The sequence below is a fragment of the Drosophila nasuta genome, chromosome 2R (assembly GCF_023558535.2).
Source record: "Drosophila nasuta strain 15112-1781.00 chromosome 2R, ASM2355853v1, whole genome shotgun sequence".
Taxonomy (NCBI): Eukaryota; Metazoa; Arthropoda; class Insecta; order Diptera; family Drosophilidae; genus Drosophila; species Drosophila nasuta.
Genome location: NC_083456.1, coordinates 11,344,694 through 11,361,825, shown reverse-complemented (window position 1 = coordinate 11,361,825; position 17,132 = coordinate 11,344,694). Strand labels below are relative to the sequence as shown.

Below are 17,132 nucleotides of genomic sequence, written 5' to 3'. Positions count from 1 at the left end.
CTAATTGATAGGTGCCGACATTTGCCGATGCCCGCCTGGAGACCCCCAAATCGAAATCGAAGCAAGTTCTCCTCCCCGCTTCCCCCCAGATGATGCAACATCTATCGACTATATCATGTTATTGGGAGATATTGAAATACTCGTCGTACTCGTATATAAGTCTATTAATTAGCAGTTACAAACTGTTATACAATGTAAACGACTTGTCAACTGTTAAGCATTTTATTTTCGTAGCTATAAAACAATAAATTTGTCTATTTCAACAACTGTTGTCTCTTCCAATTAGACAAATTTGTCCCTAGGCCAGCTAGATACGGCGCCCACGTGGGTCTATATATGATATTCCCCATATATTTCGGACACTCGGACACTGTCCACAAAGGTGTTAACAAGTGCAGTAAACGCCTTGAATGTCAAGCAAACTGCTTGCAACAGGTTCGATGCGGTTCGATTGTGATTGACGCCATTTCCATGGAACACTACTTACTATATGTCAATATTTTTTTGCTAATCGCCGGAACAGTTCTTTTGTTCGTGATAGCTTAACCTATCCCAAGAACAGCAGACACCTTAGAAAGTCGATAGCTGACACCAGTTTGAAGTGCTTTACGTAACTTTAGTCACCTCGAAACTGAGTAATATCTTTGGAAATTACATATGTTTAAAATTAAAACTAATCTTAATTACAGCCAAGCAATAGTAATGCACTTCTATACATACATTTTCACATTAAAACAAACAATAACAAATCAGTTTAAAAATTGTGCTAGACTGTGCGATACTCTCTTCTACGAAAACACAAATTTTAAATAGTTTTGATATAAATTTTAAGATCTTAATTCAAACTACATTTTAATAATAAGTTTATTAAATTGAAATTGTTTAGCCATATTTTTAGGTACCGTAATAAATGTCTTTAAAGAGTATGCGCAAAATAAAATGAATATCAAAGCAAAACATTTTAATTGGCCAACCATTTGGGTTTTATGAGCCCCCAGCCCATAAACAAATTAAGTTTATTTCTTTAAACAGAAATAATTGCGTCTTCAGGCTTTCGAATTCAACAAAGATAGAGCATACTACCTCTAGGAATCGAGTCTTCCTAGTTAGAAAATATAAAATTGCCACCACAAACCGATGCAATCGAAAGACTAATGGGAATCAAGCAGCAGGGAAACAATTGAAATATGACAGCTAAAGTAAACCCTGCTGCCAGTTTATATACTTCTACTATATATGTATGTATATATAGACTCTAATATATATGCATATGTAAATATACCTATATATAGATCGGACAACAATCGATTTCTGAGTAGCAATATTGATGGTGCCTTAAGTCGAATGCATAAAAATAAGAATTGAAATCGTATCAAAATGTGCGGCGAATCGAATTTGAAAATTATAAACAAATGTGTAAACTATTAATAATTGCCATGAGAAATTGCTCGAAAATACAAATGCCAAATGGGTGTGAAAAATACATCGTAAAAGTATAAAACTTCCAGTTACGTATCATATATGCGAAATGAATTTATTAATAATAAGTATAATAAAGAATTTACGACTTTGGTCGTGGAGTGTTAGGTAAATGCATAGCAAAATGCAATTATACCACTTATACAATGCTTCACATTCCACTAATAATATACAAACATAACAAACTAATATACAGATTAACAACGGGTGACAAAAACAATAATAATAATGATGGGCAAAAGTGACGAAGCAAGCGCAACGAAAATGTTTAAATTCATTGCTGATACAATTGTTTGGATAATTAACAAATACCTTTTTTTTTTTTCACACACAATTCGAAATTATCTCTGTACACATACGAGAATACGATTATTCTCGTCTGTTTTAGCCACAATCATCATCATCAGCATCGAGAACACGTAATAGACATGCTCTGAGGTGAATTAAAGCTGAAAACCATGACGATGAACGATGTGGGAGTAAATTTTTCAAAATTTCCAATTTACCGGAAGTAAGACGCTCCGAAATATTTTTCAAAATAAGATCTAAATAAAAATCAATTTCAGAATTATTGTCTTTGTCTTTGTCTCAATATGTAGAGAAGGCGATTGTAGATAATTGAAAGATATCACTAGGATTACTCAAATTATACAGCCCCATAATCGTCAATAATATCGTATAGTCATATTATATATTACATAAGGTATCTGGCACATGCCCTGCAGGCATAAACCAAGATAAGATACAAGAACAATATTTAGAAAATCTGGTTAGAAGTCAACCCACATTGGGGAAGCGTGAAAATATTTAAGTATCATATATAACGTATGATAATCTCTTTTCCGATTACATCTGCAAACGTTTACAGCATTCTTTTGCTTTGGGGAATCTCGATAACATTTGTAAATGCGTAAATATTTGGGAAAGTGAAGGCTGTTTTGGTTCAACAACCCGCAGAATGAACTAATAATGTAATTCGAAATCAAACAAGAAGCAAACAAAATTAATAAAGGGCTAAAACTTGTTTGAAATCTTGGGGGGAAAAACAGACACCTTATACACTTTCCCATTGTCGCAGTAAGAGCGTCAATAGAAATTGCAAAGAGAACTACTGAAGAGCAAATGGATGGCTGTTAACAATATCAGCCAGAAGCTGTAGAAGCTTAGAGCTGCGGCATATCGTTAACGTTAACGTTAACGTCTTTCATTCTTGGCACGACAAGAGGCAAAGTCGGTTCGTTTGCGATCGGAGACGACGGAGAGCCACTTTCATATGCTTTAATAAGAAACAACAACTCTTTTCGTGTATGAATTGTAACTGCCTTTTGGCTCAGCTGGCAGCGGATTGCCAGCCGCCAACCGCCAGCCAATCAAACCAGATAAAACCGATTTTAATTCGATTAATGGGGTTTTTCGCTACGCTCTTTTGCCAGATTGTGTAGCTGTTGTTGTTATTGTTGTTGTTACTGTTGCGGTCTGGGCAGTAAAGATGTGTTGTGATGTGAGTGAGAGTGTGAGCAAGTGTTTGTGTTATTCGAATGTGTCGCCGTCGCATTGTTATGAAGTAAGCAAACAAAAGAAACAAGCTAATAGCAGCCTTAGGCACTGCAAAGAGGAAATCATTGACAAACTTCAACTAAACAGAGATGCGTGTGAAATTAGACAAGTGCTAACCGACAATGCTAATTGCTCTGGTATTTTGTATTTTGCGCCTAAATTATCACAAATATACCAAAAGCAGGCAACAGGTCCTGGCGCTGTTAACACTGCAGACCACTGTTAATGTAATGTAAATTTCATACATTGTAATGTTTACCCTTGTTGTTGCTGTAGTTCCTGCATAATCACCATAGAGAGCGCTTTGCTCACCAGTGCTGCATTTGCTTGCTTTCTTGCTGGCTGTGTTTGCTGGTATGAGTGAGCGAGTCGCAAACAAACACTTGTTGTTGAAAACTCACCACACTCACTGGCGCTCGCACTCTCCCTCGCACTCGCACTCGCACACAGGCGCATTGCGCTTATTCTTACGCCCGACGCTCGTATATTTTTGATTGGTAATCAAGCCAAAGCCGAAGCAGCAAACAGTCAGAATGGTGTCCATAATCAAACAAGAAAAAATACCATAATAATCAAGCGGCAAAAACTCGAGAACACTCAAACGACGTGCGACAGCCAGCGCGTTAAGTTGTAAGTTGTAACCGGCGCGTACAGCATTTTGTTAGTGGTAGAGTACAACAACAAAATCAATGTGCTAAATACGATATCAGCAGCGAAATATTCACAGTGTGTGTTTTTCGGAGTGTTTGTTAAATATATATGCCAGCCAGCATTTCGTTTTGGCAGTTAAACGTTGTTGAAACTTCGTCGCGCTCACACGTCGTATACGCAACGATTACGGCTCCGTTTATCCGCACGACAAACTCGCAACTGGAGTCTTCTATTGGTTAAGGTCCTGCTGGACCTACGTCGAGTGTGCTCAGTGTGAATAACAATTCATTGTTTTTGTTGAAATCAACTCAACTCACAAAAAAGAAAAAAATCCCCGCGCAACGAGTGTTTTAAAAATAAAAAAAGTTAAAAACATATAATTATTCGGAGAACACATAAAGTTGATTCACCATCACAATGGGAGATCGTTTTCAAATCTCAAAGGTTAACGGCAGCGCCAACGTAAACGCCGCCTTCGACGGCGAGCCTGTTTCCGCCAACAACAGCAACAGCAACAACTGCAACAGCAACAGCAACAATGTTGAACACGCTGCCAATGGACCGGCGACAATTGCTGCGGATAGCTGTCATGCCCACGACAATCATCTGCAGCCCAAGGCTGGCGATGGCGGCGAGAATCGTCGCACTTCGCGTTTATCCTTCCGTGGCTTTGGACAATTCCTGCGCAAATCCGACGCCGAACGCAAGTTTAGCTTGGCTCAGCTAACAAAGTGGGTGTTATTCAAATACTATGATACATTCAAACTTATTCACAGTATTTGCTCAAGTGTAATTACTTTCCGCTCTTTGGCCTTTTGTGTATTGTTGTTTTACGATCCCTAGTATTAGAATCTGCCTTGCGGTTTCGTTATATTTCAGTGTGTTTTATGTTGCCGCACTCCATTAAAATCCAACTTGAGTGCAATTTAATAGAATTGCTTTGTTGTCAACAGCGAGGCAACAATGCCAACTTTCAATCAAAACCGTTTCATTTCATTATCTCGCCCCTGAATTCTATAATCATTCTAAGTATTATCGGCCAAGATTACCAGAAGCGTAGTAATTATATTGCTGCGACATTCAATAAAAATGAAATTCAATCTATTCAATGAACTTAAACTGTCTGCATTTCATTTTTGTTATAAACTCAAAGATGTAATTTACATCAATTTTGTAATATTTGTAAAAAAAAAACACATTCTATTAATTATTGTTTACAAGACTAGTTTTGTGATTATTTTCCCTCCGCTCACAAATTCAGTTTATAAAGTACGCAGTTTATATCCCACATGATAATGATAATGATATTTTAAACAACTTTCAATTTGCATAATCAAAAATGCTCGCACATATTTTGAATACTGCTAGTAGTATTTTATTGTTTGGCTAAAGTGCCTATAAAACCTGAATTCTGTATAATATTGTTGCAAAAACACAAACGGAGAGCAAAGGAAGCATCAAAAAAAAAAAAAAGCAACTCAAACAAAGCGAAACATGGAAAGCAATTTTTGCTTTTATTTTGAGTTTTTGTTTAAAATGAGTAAATTGTCAAATGACCTTTTGGCAACAACAAAAATGTTGCCAAAAACAAAAAAATAAATAAAAATGTGAATGTTTTTATATTTGTAAAGCTGAAATGAGGTTATTTCGGCTTTTATATTATATATTCCAATCACGTTTATCAGATGCTTAAACTTCAATTTAAATGAAGACTGCATTGTAAGGAAAATGTTTGCAGTTAAATGCATTCATAAATATGTATTTACTTTTTAGCATTATAGGTCATTAAAGTACATAACAACAATTAAGCCGTTAAGTGTCACGTGTGTCTGGGAACTAGCGTGAGTTATGTGAATAACTTAAAAGCTGAACTTGTTATTGATGAGTTTTTTAATGTAAGCTGTTTGCTCTCGTATCAAAGATTTATCCAAATCCAGACTGGAGGTGATCAACCTAGGCGATCTATAAAGATCGGTTTCAATTGCATCATCTAATTTATGTATATTAATTTTAGTTGCTCATTAATTTAGGAAATTATGACATTGAGAAATACTTTAAGCACGAGACACACACACACACACACACATACACACACAACATGAAGTCACACGCTCGACCCATGGGCCAAGATCAGTTTAATCAATGAACAGAGGGGGGGGAGAAAGAGGGGTACAATTGGGAGAAGAAGAAGTGCACAAATTACAGTTGCTTTCTTATTTCTCATTTCGTGCAGCGTACTTTTCCAGCAATAAAGCCAACTGCGAATTAAATTCAATTAAAAACATGCCAAGAAGCCATCCAAAAAATTTTCTGTAAGCATTCAATTTGCTGTATGAAATATAAACGTACATTTGATTTCAAAAACTTTGCGCACGGCAAACAAACCAAACAAGTTACATCAGCGTCCAGTGCAAATCAATAAACATATGTGCGAATGTAACAAGCGGCAGTGCCCGACTTGGAGATACCCTTTAATAAGTTTATAACTTTTATATTCCGTATATAATTGATTGAAAAGTTTTCGTCTGATAACTGAAAACTAGTTTTCAAAGACGATCAATTTCTCATTTAACATCGTGCACCTTGAATCGATGTATTGAATTTAGGAAAGAGGCAATAAATTTGTAGCCCAACCTAACCCTCAACTGGATGCGTTTTTGTTATGATTCAACGGGGGGATTCAGATTGCGCGTTGGAATCGGTTTGGGGAGTTGATGAGTTCACGAGCTCTGATGAGTTCTGTGTGCCAACAACAAATTAGTCATTGTCTCCGGCTGCCAAGAGATGTGTGAATGTGTGTGATATCATCTCATCGAAGGAACAACAACAGGGAGACAACGCTCGTAAACGAGTTCAATTGATCGAACAAGTGTTACTGAGTGTGTTCCTCCTCGCTTCCTCACCATCGTTTCCCCCTTCTCTCCTTCAGATGCTGGCACTCCAATTGTCCAACTAAATCATACTAGCTAAATCTCAACGAAACCGCCGCACAACCAATAGATCAATATATGGTACACATATGTACACACACACACACACATTCACACTCTTACAACATGCAATAAGAATTGTTTATACGATCGTAGCTCAGTTGTCTGCGAGAACTGTCTGCGGGCTGAATGAATTATTGTGTGTATTGGGAATTAAGAAAAATCAAAAATAATAACAACAAATGACTTTTGCCTCACATCTGTAAATTGCAACGGCATTAGAAGCCCAGCTAATTGCCGTGCCATCAGATTTTCATCAGATACCAATTGAGTTTATTATTTATATTTTTTTTATTTTGGGGTTGATCAGCTGAATAGGGAAACAAAGCAATCTATGTAGGTTGGAACTGTTTATTTCTTGCCCGCAAAGTATGCAACAAAAAGCAGTCTCAACTTTGTCAAATCTTAATTATGTTAAGTGTCAACATCCTTCACTCAGTTCATTAAGTTTATTTTGATGATGCGCTTCCGGTTCAATGGCGCCAGAAGATGCAGTCATCTTTTTCCATTCCCCTTGCCACATATTGATATTTCTTTTTTGGCAATTTTATTCGTAAGCTTTTAAATTATCTCTGGCATTGGATTTTGGAATTGCCGTTTCTGTGTTTCTGTTTTCATTTCGAATCAGTAAATATACATAATAAAAATTAAAAGAGTCTGCAAGTTTCATTTTCCTTTTGCAGACCAGACAGCAACGGATCAATAATAACAAACTAAGAGTGTTATTTGGATAAAGAGTGCAACTAGGAGATACCCTGTAAATAAAGTTGTAGAACTATTCTAATGTTGATGTGTTACAAACTGTTTCTATGAGCTGTAAAAATTTGACTGCTATTCTAATGTTTCTTGTACATTTAATATTTTAGAAACTGCGACAATCTAGTTTGATGTGTTACAAACAGATTCTATGATCTATTACACCCTTTTGCCCTACTTTTAATGAGTATTAATAACGTAGCACAGTCTTGGGCCATTTTTCATCAAGTTTTTTGTGCTGTTTCCATATTGTGAGCAGTTTCCCCTTTGGCCACCTTGACCACTCTGCGTGTTTTTGTTATAAGTATTATTTATTTTCTTCGTTCTTTTGGAATTTTGGTATCGAGTGTGTTTCTTGTGTTTTCGCCTCTCAAAGCGGATATTTGTGCTTCGCATGCTGCAGGCTACGGACATGCTGCCTGATGCGATGATAGTACTAGTGCCTTTTTATCAGTATGCTAATTTTCCACTCCAAATCGAACAATATTAATCAGCTATAATTTCATCATTGCAGGGAAACGCTTCCGCGTTTGGATAACTATCGCATTTCTATGCGCAATTTGAAGCGTCCCTCAATTGGAGAACTTCAGGGCGAGGCAGCAGATCAGGTAAGTTTCTCGAATCGAGAGAATTATAGTGCATACTCGTATAAGTTGATAGTGATAAATGTGCAAAGAACTTTCATAGCTCAATTATTGCATTTTGTTGGCTGAAAAAGTGCTTCGATTGTGTTGTGTAAGGACGGTGTGGAAAATATTAATATTTGTTTGGAGATTGAGAGGATTGGAATTTGAATATTCATTACGAATTCTTTATCAATCAAATAAACATTTTATGTCAGCCTCGTGCCAGTTTGATGAGTGCTTTTAGTCACTTTAATAATCATATAATAGGGTCAACATTGGCCATAAGTCTGATGCTCAATGAATGAATCACTTCATTCATTCATTTCACTAAAAGAAGAACAAAAAGTAAAGGAAAGAGTTTCTCACAAAAGAATACCATAGAATATAAAAAGTAATGGCAAGTAAAAGACATCAAAAGTTTTCCAAAGAGTTCTAAAACTAGCATTAATAATATTTTAATTAACTATATTTTTATACGCTTTACATTCAATCCCATCCAATTAAATTACCCATTCGCATTTACATTTCCAATTTTATTTATCGAACAAGTCGCTTCTTGCTTTCAACTTGTCATTTCTCGTAAATATTGTGATATACCACAATGATTAGTGACGCTTTTCTGGATTTTCATATCGATATCTGAATATTTTCCCTATTAGATCGAACAAAAACTTGTGCGGACTTTGCTGCATCTGTTTGTGTATATTTGAAAAGATCTCAAGTGCTTAGAGGTATAAACAGTAAAATTTGTGGGACGCCTACAAATCAGCAAAAGATAAAGAATAGAAAAACCAAAAATTTCAGCAAAAGAAATCAAAATCAGTTTTGATCGTTGTTTTTGTTATTTTTGCTGCGTTATGTACACAAGAAAGAGAAGAGTAAATACTTTGCTTTGGAAGTTGTCTAAGTGTATGTACATAGTTTATTAATACGATTGTTGTATTTATTTACTTGAAATATTTTCACATTTTCAATGCGTTTTCCATGACGTATACGCAATATTATTTCCCTCTATTCGTACTTCGTACTTCGCAGAGATTTGTGCGCGTGTAAACAAGACGCGAAATGATGACGTTGCCTTTGGTTTTAGCATTATTATCTGCCCAGTTTTTTCGTATTTCGTGTTCTGTGGCACCTTTTGTTCATCCGCACGGCGCCTTATCATTCAATTACTGAAAGAAGTCGTGGCAAGTGACAAGTGGCAAGTGAGAAGCGGCAGAAACCTCTAGATACTTAGTCAGAGCCACGGTTTTTATGCTTATCGCCAAAGCAGTAAATTTTATGCGTCTACTGCGACTTGCGGTCGAACACATTTTGCTCTTCTGCGCGTATATTGTTTAATTAATTCGCTTCTCTCTTAGCGCGCTACTGTTACGCGTTATGGGACTACGCGGCGTATGATAGATATCGTAAAAATTGCATTACATCGCCAAGGGCTCATTAGGGGAATACCAATGAAACGCGTCGCATAAAATGTAATTGACGAGGCGGCTTTAAGTGTTCATCCATCGCAGACCAAAAAGCTTAACCCACAATTATATTGCAGCTGATAACTAAAGTAAAAGTTGTTCACTTCAAAGCGTTGACATATGCTCAAATAACAGATGTTCGAAACTAAACAATCGCATTTTCATTTTCATTTTGCAAATCAACGGAATGATAAATTTCTATAGAAGAAATTAAATATTTATTTCATGAGAATTGAAGCTAGCTATCAAAAGTGATCTTTGAAATAGTGAAATTTATGGAATGAAAAATCAACATTTTACATTTTAATTGTAAATTAGTAAATTAAATTTACGTAAATTAATTTTACGATGAAAAAAATATTGAAGAATTTATGTAGTATTAAACTTTAAACTTAATGCACATTTCAATTTAAGTTTAATGCTAAAAGGTAAAATAATTTTAAAAATGTTTTCTGTTTAAAAAACACAGAGAGAGTTATTTTTATGCGTATTTGCTACTAATTTCCAGACTACTCAATTATATTAATTAGTTTAAACAAATATTCAATATATTTTTACATACTAAAGTGTGAATAGCAACCAACTTGTTTAGAAATTCCATAAGAAGCTTAAAATATGTGAATATTTAACAAAACGTGTTTTTGCAAGATGCCAAATTTCATGCATGTTTAAGCACAATAGCACAATAAATAATTGTGTATGTTTGAAAATTCGTGTGTAGTTAGTCTTAGCATGAAGAATTAGTTTTCATATAAACGCTATGAATATCTTTATGGCAGCTTGCATACAAAGTCTTAAGTAGATTTGCACTTCAGACCACCAAGAAAGAGAGCGAAGAGTGAAGGAGGGGGAAGGGTTCGTTCGACATGTGTCTTGAAAGATGACACCAATGACAGCCTTGAAGCCAAATTAATTGTCAACAAGATGGCTGCAGCCATGCAACGCTGCGTTGCGCTGCGCCGCATGGACATTGTTTTAACTGGCCACCCGGCAACAAGCACACACAGAGCACAATGGCAATGGCAACAGCAATAACAATAGCAACGACAACAACGACAACGACAACTAGATGGCGTTAGTCAACAACATTACAAGTGTGAAAAATGCACATCGCGTATCATTAAAATTGACAGCAGCAGCCGGCAGATGGCGCTGTCGTTGTCATCGATCGATGTCACTGCTCGCAGTTCAACGAAGGATTTCTATTAAAGCTCATTATTCCCTTACATATGTGTGCTTCTATGTGTGTGTGTGAGAGTTGAGAACCTGTCAAATGTGCTGACAGTTTGTCAATGCGATAAGCATTCAACTTGAAAAATTGTTTACTTTCAACTGGTAATAAATTAAAATGTGGCAGACGAAAACACAATAACAAAATACGTATAAAATCAAACATTTTATCACTCCAGTTCTCGGCAGTTTTTCGGTTCACCACTTGTTTTTTTGACAGCAATTTAATAGCAAGTTGATTGCGCTTAATTTGACAACGTCCGATTTAATCCACAGCTCACTCAACAAGCCAGATAAAAATGCTCTCGACTTTCGTCTACTGCTGAATCAGCCCTCGTTCAGTTTAAGTATCCCATAATACTATATGCATAAATCATATGTTTGCATACCTTCTAGGTATATCGAACATGTTTTCCGCGCAGCTGAAAAGCTTAGCAAAGAGTTTAGTGTACCACGCGGCGTATGCGCATTTTTCTTTGTATTCGCATTTTGTGAGTGTTTACATCATCAGCAGCGCGCCTGTGGCGTATTTTCTAACGGCTCGTGCCGCAGCAGCGACCGGCATTTTTCCATTTTCTATTTTCCCTTCTTTTTTTTTTTTTATTTTCTATTTTTCATTTTCCATTTGGCATTTGAATTGCGCTTTGTGCTTTGTGTGCTGCACTTGCTTGGGGGGCATTGTAGTAATTACAATTGTAATTTGCAATTCATATCAAAAGAGTCGTTGCTATATTTACAACATTTATCGATTCCTTTATACGATTTTACTGCTGTTTATTTAGCACATATTTCTCGAATCGTTTAACAATACAAACACAATGTTTTCTCCCCTATTCGCATTGCTCTTCAACGACTTTAATGGGCAATTGCCAAAATGTTTTCACAATTGCTAGTTGTAATAATTCTCTGATGCTTAGAGCTGAACTGATCAGCTCACAAGAAAAAAAAATGGAGCTCAATTTTCAGACCTTTTCATTCAAGTAGCACTTTTTTTTGTGCTGATCCGGTTGCTTAAAGGCTCAGCTTTCAGCTAATAATCCTGCCTAATTTAAAAGCAATACAAATAATTTGAATTCGCGGAATTTCGTGTTCCCTTCGACTAAACTATATTTCTGGATAAAGTTCAAATATCAAATATTATGGTAATAATAATAATTGTGTTGCTAAAAATATATTTTCGCAATCAGCTGTCGCATCGTTAAGTAGCTGTCAAATTCAATCCCCATCGCATCACACAAGTCACAATTTCAATTCCAATTCCGATTTCTATTTTGTTGCGCGTGGCTTTTGTGGCTAAAGAAATTTTCCACGCATCGGCAAGCGCCTTTAACTAAACTAAATTAAATTGCCCTGACGAACACAAGCCACACACAAGCAAAGAGAGAGAAAACTGAGTATGTCTGTCTGTTCGTCTGTCTGTCTATCTGTCTCTATGGATGTCCAACAGCTTGTGTTGTCTGACGGTTCGAGACTCTTTCCTCGTGGGTGTGTTTCGAGTACGTGCGTCCGTCTGCCCGTCTGTCCGTCTGTCTGTCTGACAGTCGCTGAGCGCCGCCAAAAATGTGTAAACAATCAACATTGACCACCCACAGCCAGGAGAACACAAGAACACAGCACCAGCTAGCAGAGCACAGAGCACAGAGCCAAGCTGAGTAACTAGGCAACTGTCTGGGGAAGGACGACACGAGTTGAATGGGGTGTGTGTATATTACACTTATGGGCCATGGGCCATGGGCCATGTCTATCGATGTCACACAATGTTGTGGCGGTGACTCCTTCTTTGCCGCCTCTCTGACATCGCACATTTTAAAAACATTCAATTATGTGAGCAAACAATGAAATAGATGAACACAGCTCCAAAAAGCTGGCAAATAAATACAAGTAACCAAACAATAACAAAACTCAACCTGTGAATTGCGAATGGAAAAATATTTCGATTGCCATCAAAAGTTATTAATTTGTGACCATTGTAAATGGATTAAATGAACACAGACAATCAATTGAAGCATTGTTTACTCGTTTCGTGTACATTTAGCTTTTATTTTTTTTTATTGCACTTGGATTTCAAAAACGTAGAAAACTTTCCCATCAAGTTTTTCAATTGCCTGAAAACAGAGAAACTATTTATTACATTTGTAATCATTCTATACATTTTGATTAAAAAATATAGAAATCATTCCAATTATTTATATTTCTTCACTCTTATATCTTGTTCGTTTAAATAATGAAGTACTCGATTAACTTGCATCGCAAATATTAAAATCATTTACGATTATCCAGCCTCCACTTTTCGACTTACTTCGTCATTTATTTTAACATCTTGTTCTCTTCAATGATAATTGAAAAGATAAATGTATCAATACGAAGTCACAAGGTGCTAAATTGATCGTAAAATCAATAAAGCAATGTGCGAAAATTGTAATCATCGGTTAATTTGTGCAAATTACGTTCGGGGCACACAAATTACTTTGTGAATAATGTGAAAACTAATTGAATTATTAGGCCATTAATATTATGATATAATTTGACTCGAGATATTGTAGTATTCTAATTATTTTAATTATTAGCTTACAATGGATTTCAATAAACTATCTAAATGAAGGCAGTTGACTTAAATTGAAATAAATCAATATTAATGTTTATAATAATATCTTACAATAAATAGATTTATAAATAAGCTATTGACTTCCATTTAATAGACGCTTCGATGATGTGCGACTTTTCGAATGGTTATAAATTTAAAGCGAAGCATGCGGAAACGTTAATTATATAGAAGTTCAGAGAATAAAAAAAAATGCACTGTATAAATGTAATAAATCATATGACTTAGTTTACTGACGAGTTTATCTCTGTTATTTAATGTAAAAGTTAAAAATTCTTTCCTTCCTCTAGGTTTTGTTTCACTTTAAGCAATGTTATATATTAAATAAAAATGTATATATTTATATTTTTCGTAGACAAAGTTTCTATATTTTTACCTAAAATTTTTTTTCGATTTTTTTAGAGCATTACCATACCAGATGCTACGGAACCGGAACCAACCAGCGGTCAAATTAAGCTTGGCTGGATTGTGGGCGTCCTTATACCATGTCTACTCAACATTTGGGGTGTCATGCTGTTCCTGCGTCTCAGCTGGGTCGTCGCCGAGTCCGGCATCATGTGGTCGTTAATTATAATCGCCATCTCGGCGGTGGTCTGTGTTATAACGACGCTCTCGCTGTCGGCCATTAGTACCAATGGCGAGGTGAAGGGCGGCGGCGTCTACTTCATCATCTCCCGCTCCCTGGGACCCGAGTTTGGCGCCTCTGTTGGCGTTGTGTTTGCCTTTGCCAATGCCGTCTCGGCCTCCATGAACACCATCGGTTTCTGCGAGTCCCTCAATGTGCTGTTGAGTGAGTACAGAAACCTTAATGAGAAAGAGAGAGAAAATACTAACGATATCTTTTTACCATATTCAGAGGGTAACGGGTTGAAAATATTCGATAACGGCATCAATGATATTCGCATTGTGGGCACTGTTACGCTGTTGGTTCTGATCCTCATCTGCTGCGTGGGCATGGAGTGGGAGACCAAGGCACAGAACTTTCTCATTGTTACCATTGTGCTGGCCATATTCAACTTTTTGATTGGTGCCGCCATTGGACCACGAGGTGATGAGACACTCATATCTAAGGGCTTCGTTGGATTCTCCTGTAAGTAGAGCCTATTGAATAGACTTACTGCGGTGGCTAACTGTTTCACTTGATTCCCAGGGGACACCTTCAAGGAGAATTTTGTGTCGGACTATCGCTATGCCGAGGGCGTCGATCACGACTTCTTCAGCGTGTTTGCCATCTTCTTTCCCAGCGTTACAGGTATTCAGGCGGGCGCAAATATTTGCGGCGATCTGAAGGATGCTGGCGCTGCCATTCCCAAGGGTACTTTCTGGTCGCTGCTCATCTCCATGACATCGTATGCGCTGTTCGTGCTCTTCGCTGGCGGAGCCGCTGTCCGCGATGCTTCTGGTAATCCGCAGGATCTTATCAATGGCACTTTGGTGGCTTCGGAGTTGCCCTGCTTTGAGAGCAAAAATTGTACCTGGGGTCTGTTCAATTCCTATGAGATGATGCAGGAGATGTCGCTCTGGGGACCACTTATCTATGCCGGTTGCTTTGCGGCCACGTTGAGCACGGCGCTGACGAATCTGTTGTCTGTGCCCCGTCTGGTGCAGGCTCTGGGCATCGATCAGATCTATCCGGGTTTGATTTTCTTCTCCAAACCGTATGGCAAACATGGCGAACCCTATCGCGGCTATGTGCTGACCTTCCTGATCTCCACCGGTTTCCTGCTGATCGGTGAACTCAATCTGATTGCGCCACTCATCTCAACATTCTATTTGGCCTCGTATGCTCTCATCAACTTCTGCACCTTCCATGCGGCCTTTGTCAAGCCTTTGGGCTGGAGACCTACGTTTAAGTACTACAATGCCTGGCTGAGTCTGTTTGGCTTTGCTTTGTGTGTGGCAATAATGTTCCTCATCAACTACGTGGCCGCCATTATAACTTTCGGCATCATCTTTGCCCTCTACCTGGTCGTGATGTATCGCAAACCGGATGCAAACTGGGGATCCACAACTCAGGCTCAGCAATACAAGGCTGCGCTCATGGCTGTGCATCGACTCCAGAACGTCTCGGATCACGTGAAAAACTATCATCCACAGGTGCTTGTCCTCTCAGGTGATCCTAAGACGCGTCCACCACTCGTTGACTTTGGCTATCTGCTAACGAAGAATAATTCGCTGATGTTTGTGGGCAACATAATACCTGTAAGCAAATGAAGTTGTCGTTGCAACTATAATATATTAACTATTTAGCCGATACTTAGGTTCGTGTGGGCTACAAGAATCGCCTCAATCTGATCAAGGATGGCCAAAAATACTTGGATGCGCGTAAGATTAAGGGCTTCTACAATGTCATTGATGGCTTTAGCATTGAGGATGGCATCAATGCGATGATCAAGTCGACAGGCTTTGGCAAAATGTCACCCAACATCGTGCTGGTGGGTTACAAGCCTGACTGGAATCGCTGTCGCAAGGAGGAGGTTGAGAGCTACTTTTCCATATTGCAGTAAGTAATTGAATCTTTTATATGGGATCAATTCTAATCGCCACTTTACAGCAATGCCTTTTCTCAGCGCATGGGCGTGGCCTTACTGCGTCTGCCCAATGGCCTGGACTTCTCGGAGCTGAGTCCCGAGGTCACCATTCCACCCAGCAGTCTGGGACACATGAACACAGCGAATGCCCAAGGCTTTACCAACGAACTGATGCCTGCGGCGAATGCTGCTTCCGAACTGTTGCACATTGATTCCAACCTGAATCTGGCCAGCATGGATAGTCCCAGTCCCAACTCATCATACACCATGCCACAGCCTGCTCCGATGCCCAACATGCAGCGCACTTCCCGCAGCTACAAGGTGACCAACAATGATGCCGCTGCCATCACGTATCATACCAAAGGCGGCTCCGAGGTGCCGAAAAATGTGCTTGAAGCAGTCACAATATTCACACGCAAGCAGCCCAAGGGCACCATCGATGTCTTCTGGCTGTACGATGACGGAGGTGGGTTTAAACCTTAGCATGCTAAGTCTAAGTCTTATAATACAATTTCTGTTATGAACAGGTCTGACAATTCTTTTGCCATATATCATTTCGATGCGTTCGCATTGGCAGAACTGCAGATTGCGTGTGTTTACCATGTGCCATGGCAAGGATGAGGAGCAGGAAGAGAAGAGGTAAATTACCAACTTATGACAAATTAAACGAAGAATATTAATCACTTTACTTCGCTTACAGCATGGCCAGTCTGCTGACCAAGTTCCGCATCAAATACTCAGAGCTTATCATGCTCAAGGGCGTCTCGGATCAGCCGCGTCACGACACCATGCTGAAGCACAAACGACTCATCGAACCCTTCCGACGCAGCGCCCGCAACGAGTTCGGTATCACCGACGAAGAGCTGCACAACATGGCCGAGAAGACGCAACGACAGCTGCGCATCCATGAGCTGGTCGTTAAGCACTCCTCCAATGCCTCGCTGGTGGTCATGTCGTTGCCCATGCCACGCAAGGTAAGGTGGTCTTCAAATCTATTCCACATTCAGTTCATAATATGCTCTTATATTTTCTAGGAGGCAATATCCGCACCTTTGTACATGTCCTGGTTGGAGATGCTGACGTCTGATATTAAATGTCCTGTGGCATTGGCACGCGGCAACCAGACGCCTGTGCTGACACTCTACTCTTAAGCTAAGCGATGCGACGCAACGTTTCCAGTTCGAGTACAATTTAGTATTATTAGCGTTTAGGCGTTTCAAAGTTCCGTGCGTCGCCACCAC

At 38.4% G+C, this 17,132-nt stretch overlaps 1 protein-coding gene across 1 annotated transcript; it reads left to right on the top strand.

Moving 5' to 3' along the window:
* The first annotated feature begins 3,281 nt into the window (after positions 1–3,281).
* On the top strand, positions 3,282–17,066 carry LOC132786802 (bumetanide-sensitive sodium-(potassium)-chloride cotransporter). The gene is made up of 10 exons (XM_060793458.1): positions 3,282–4,418; positions 7,948–8,041; positions 13,763–14,150; positions 14,217–14,450; positions 14,511–15,562; positions 15,622–15,863; positions 15,915–16,357; positions 16,419–16,530; positions 16,592–16,865; positions 16,926–17,066. Exons 1-10 carry the CDS (start codon positions 4,105–4,107, stop codon positions 17,040–17,042), a joined length of 3,270 nt encoding a protein of 1,089 aa, XP_060649441.1. The 5' UTR covers positions 3,282–4,104; the 3' UTR covers positions 17,043–17,066.
* The last annotated feature ends 66 nt before the right edge of the window (positions 17,067–17,132 follow it).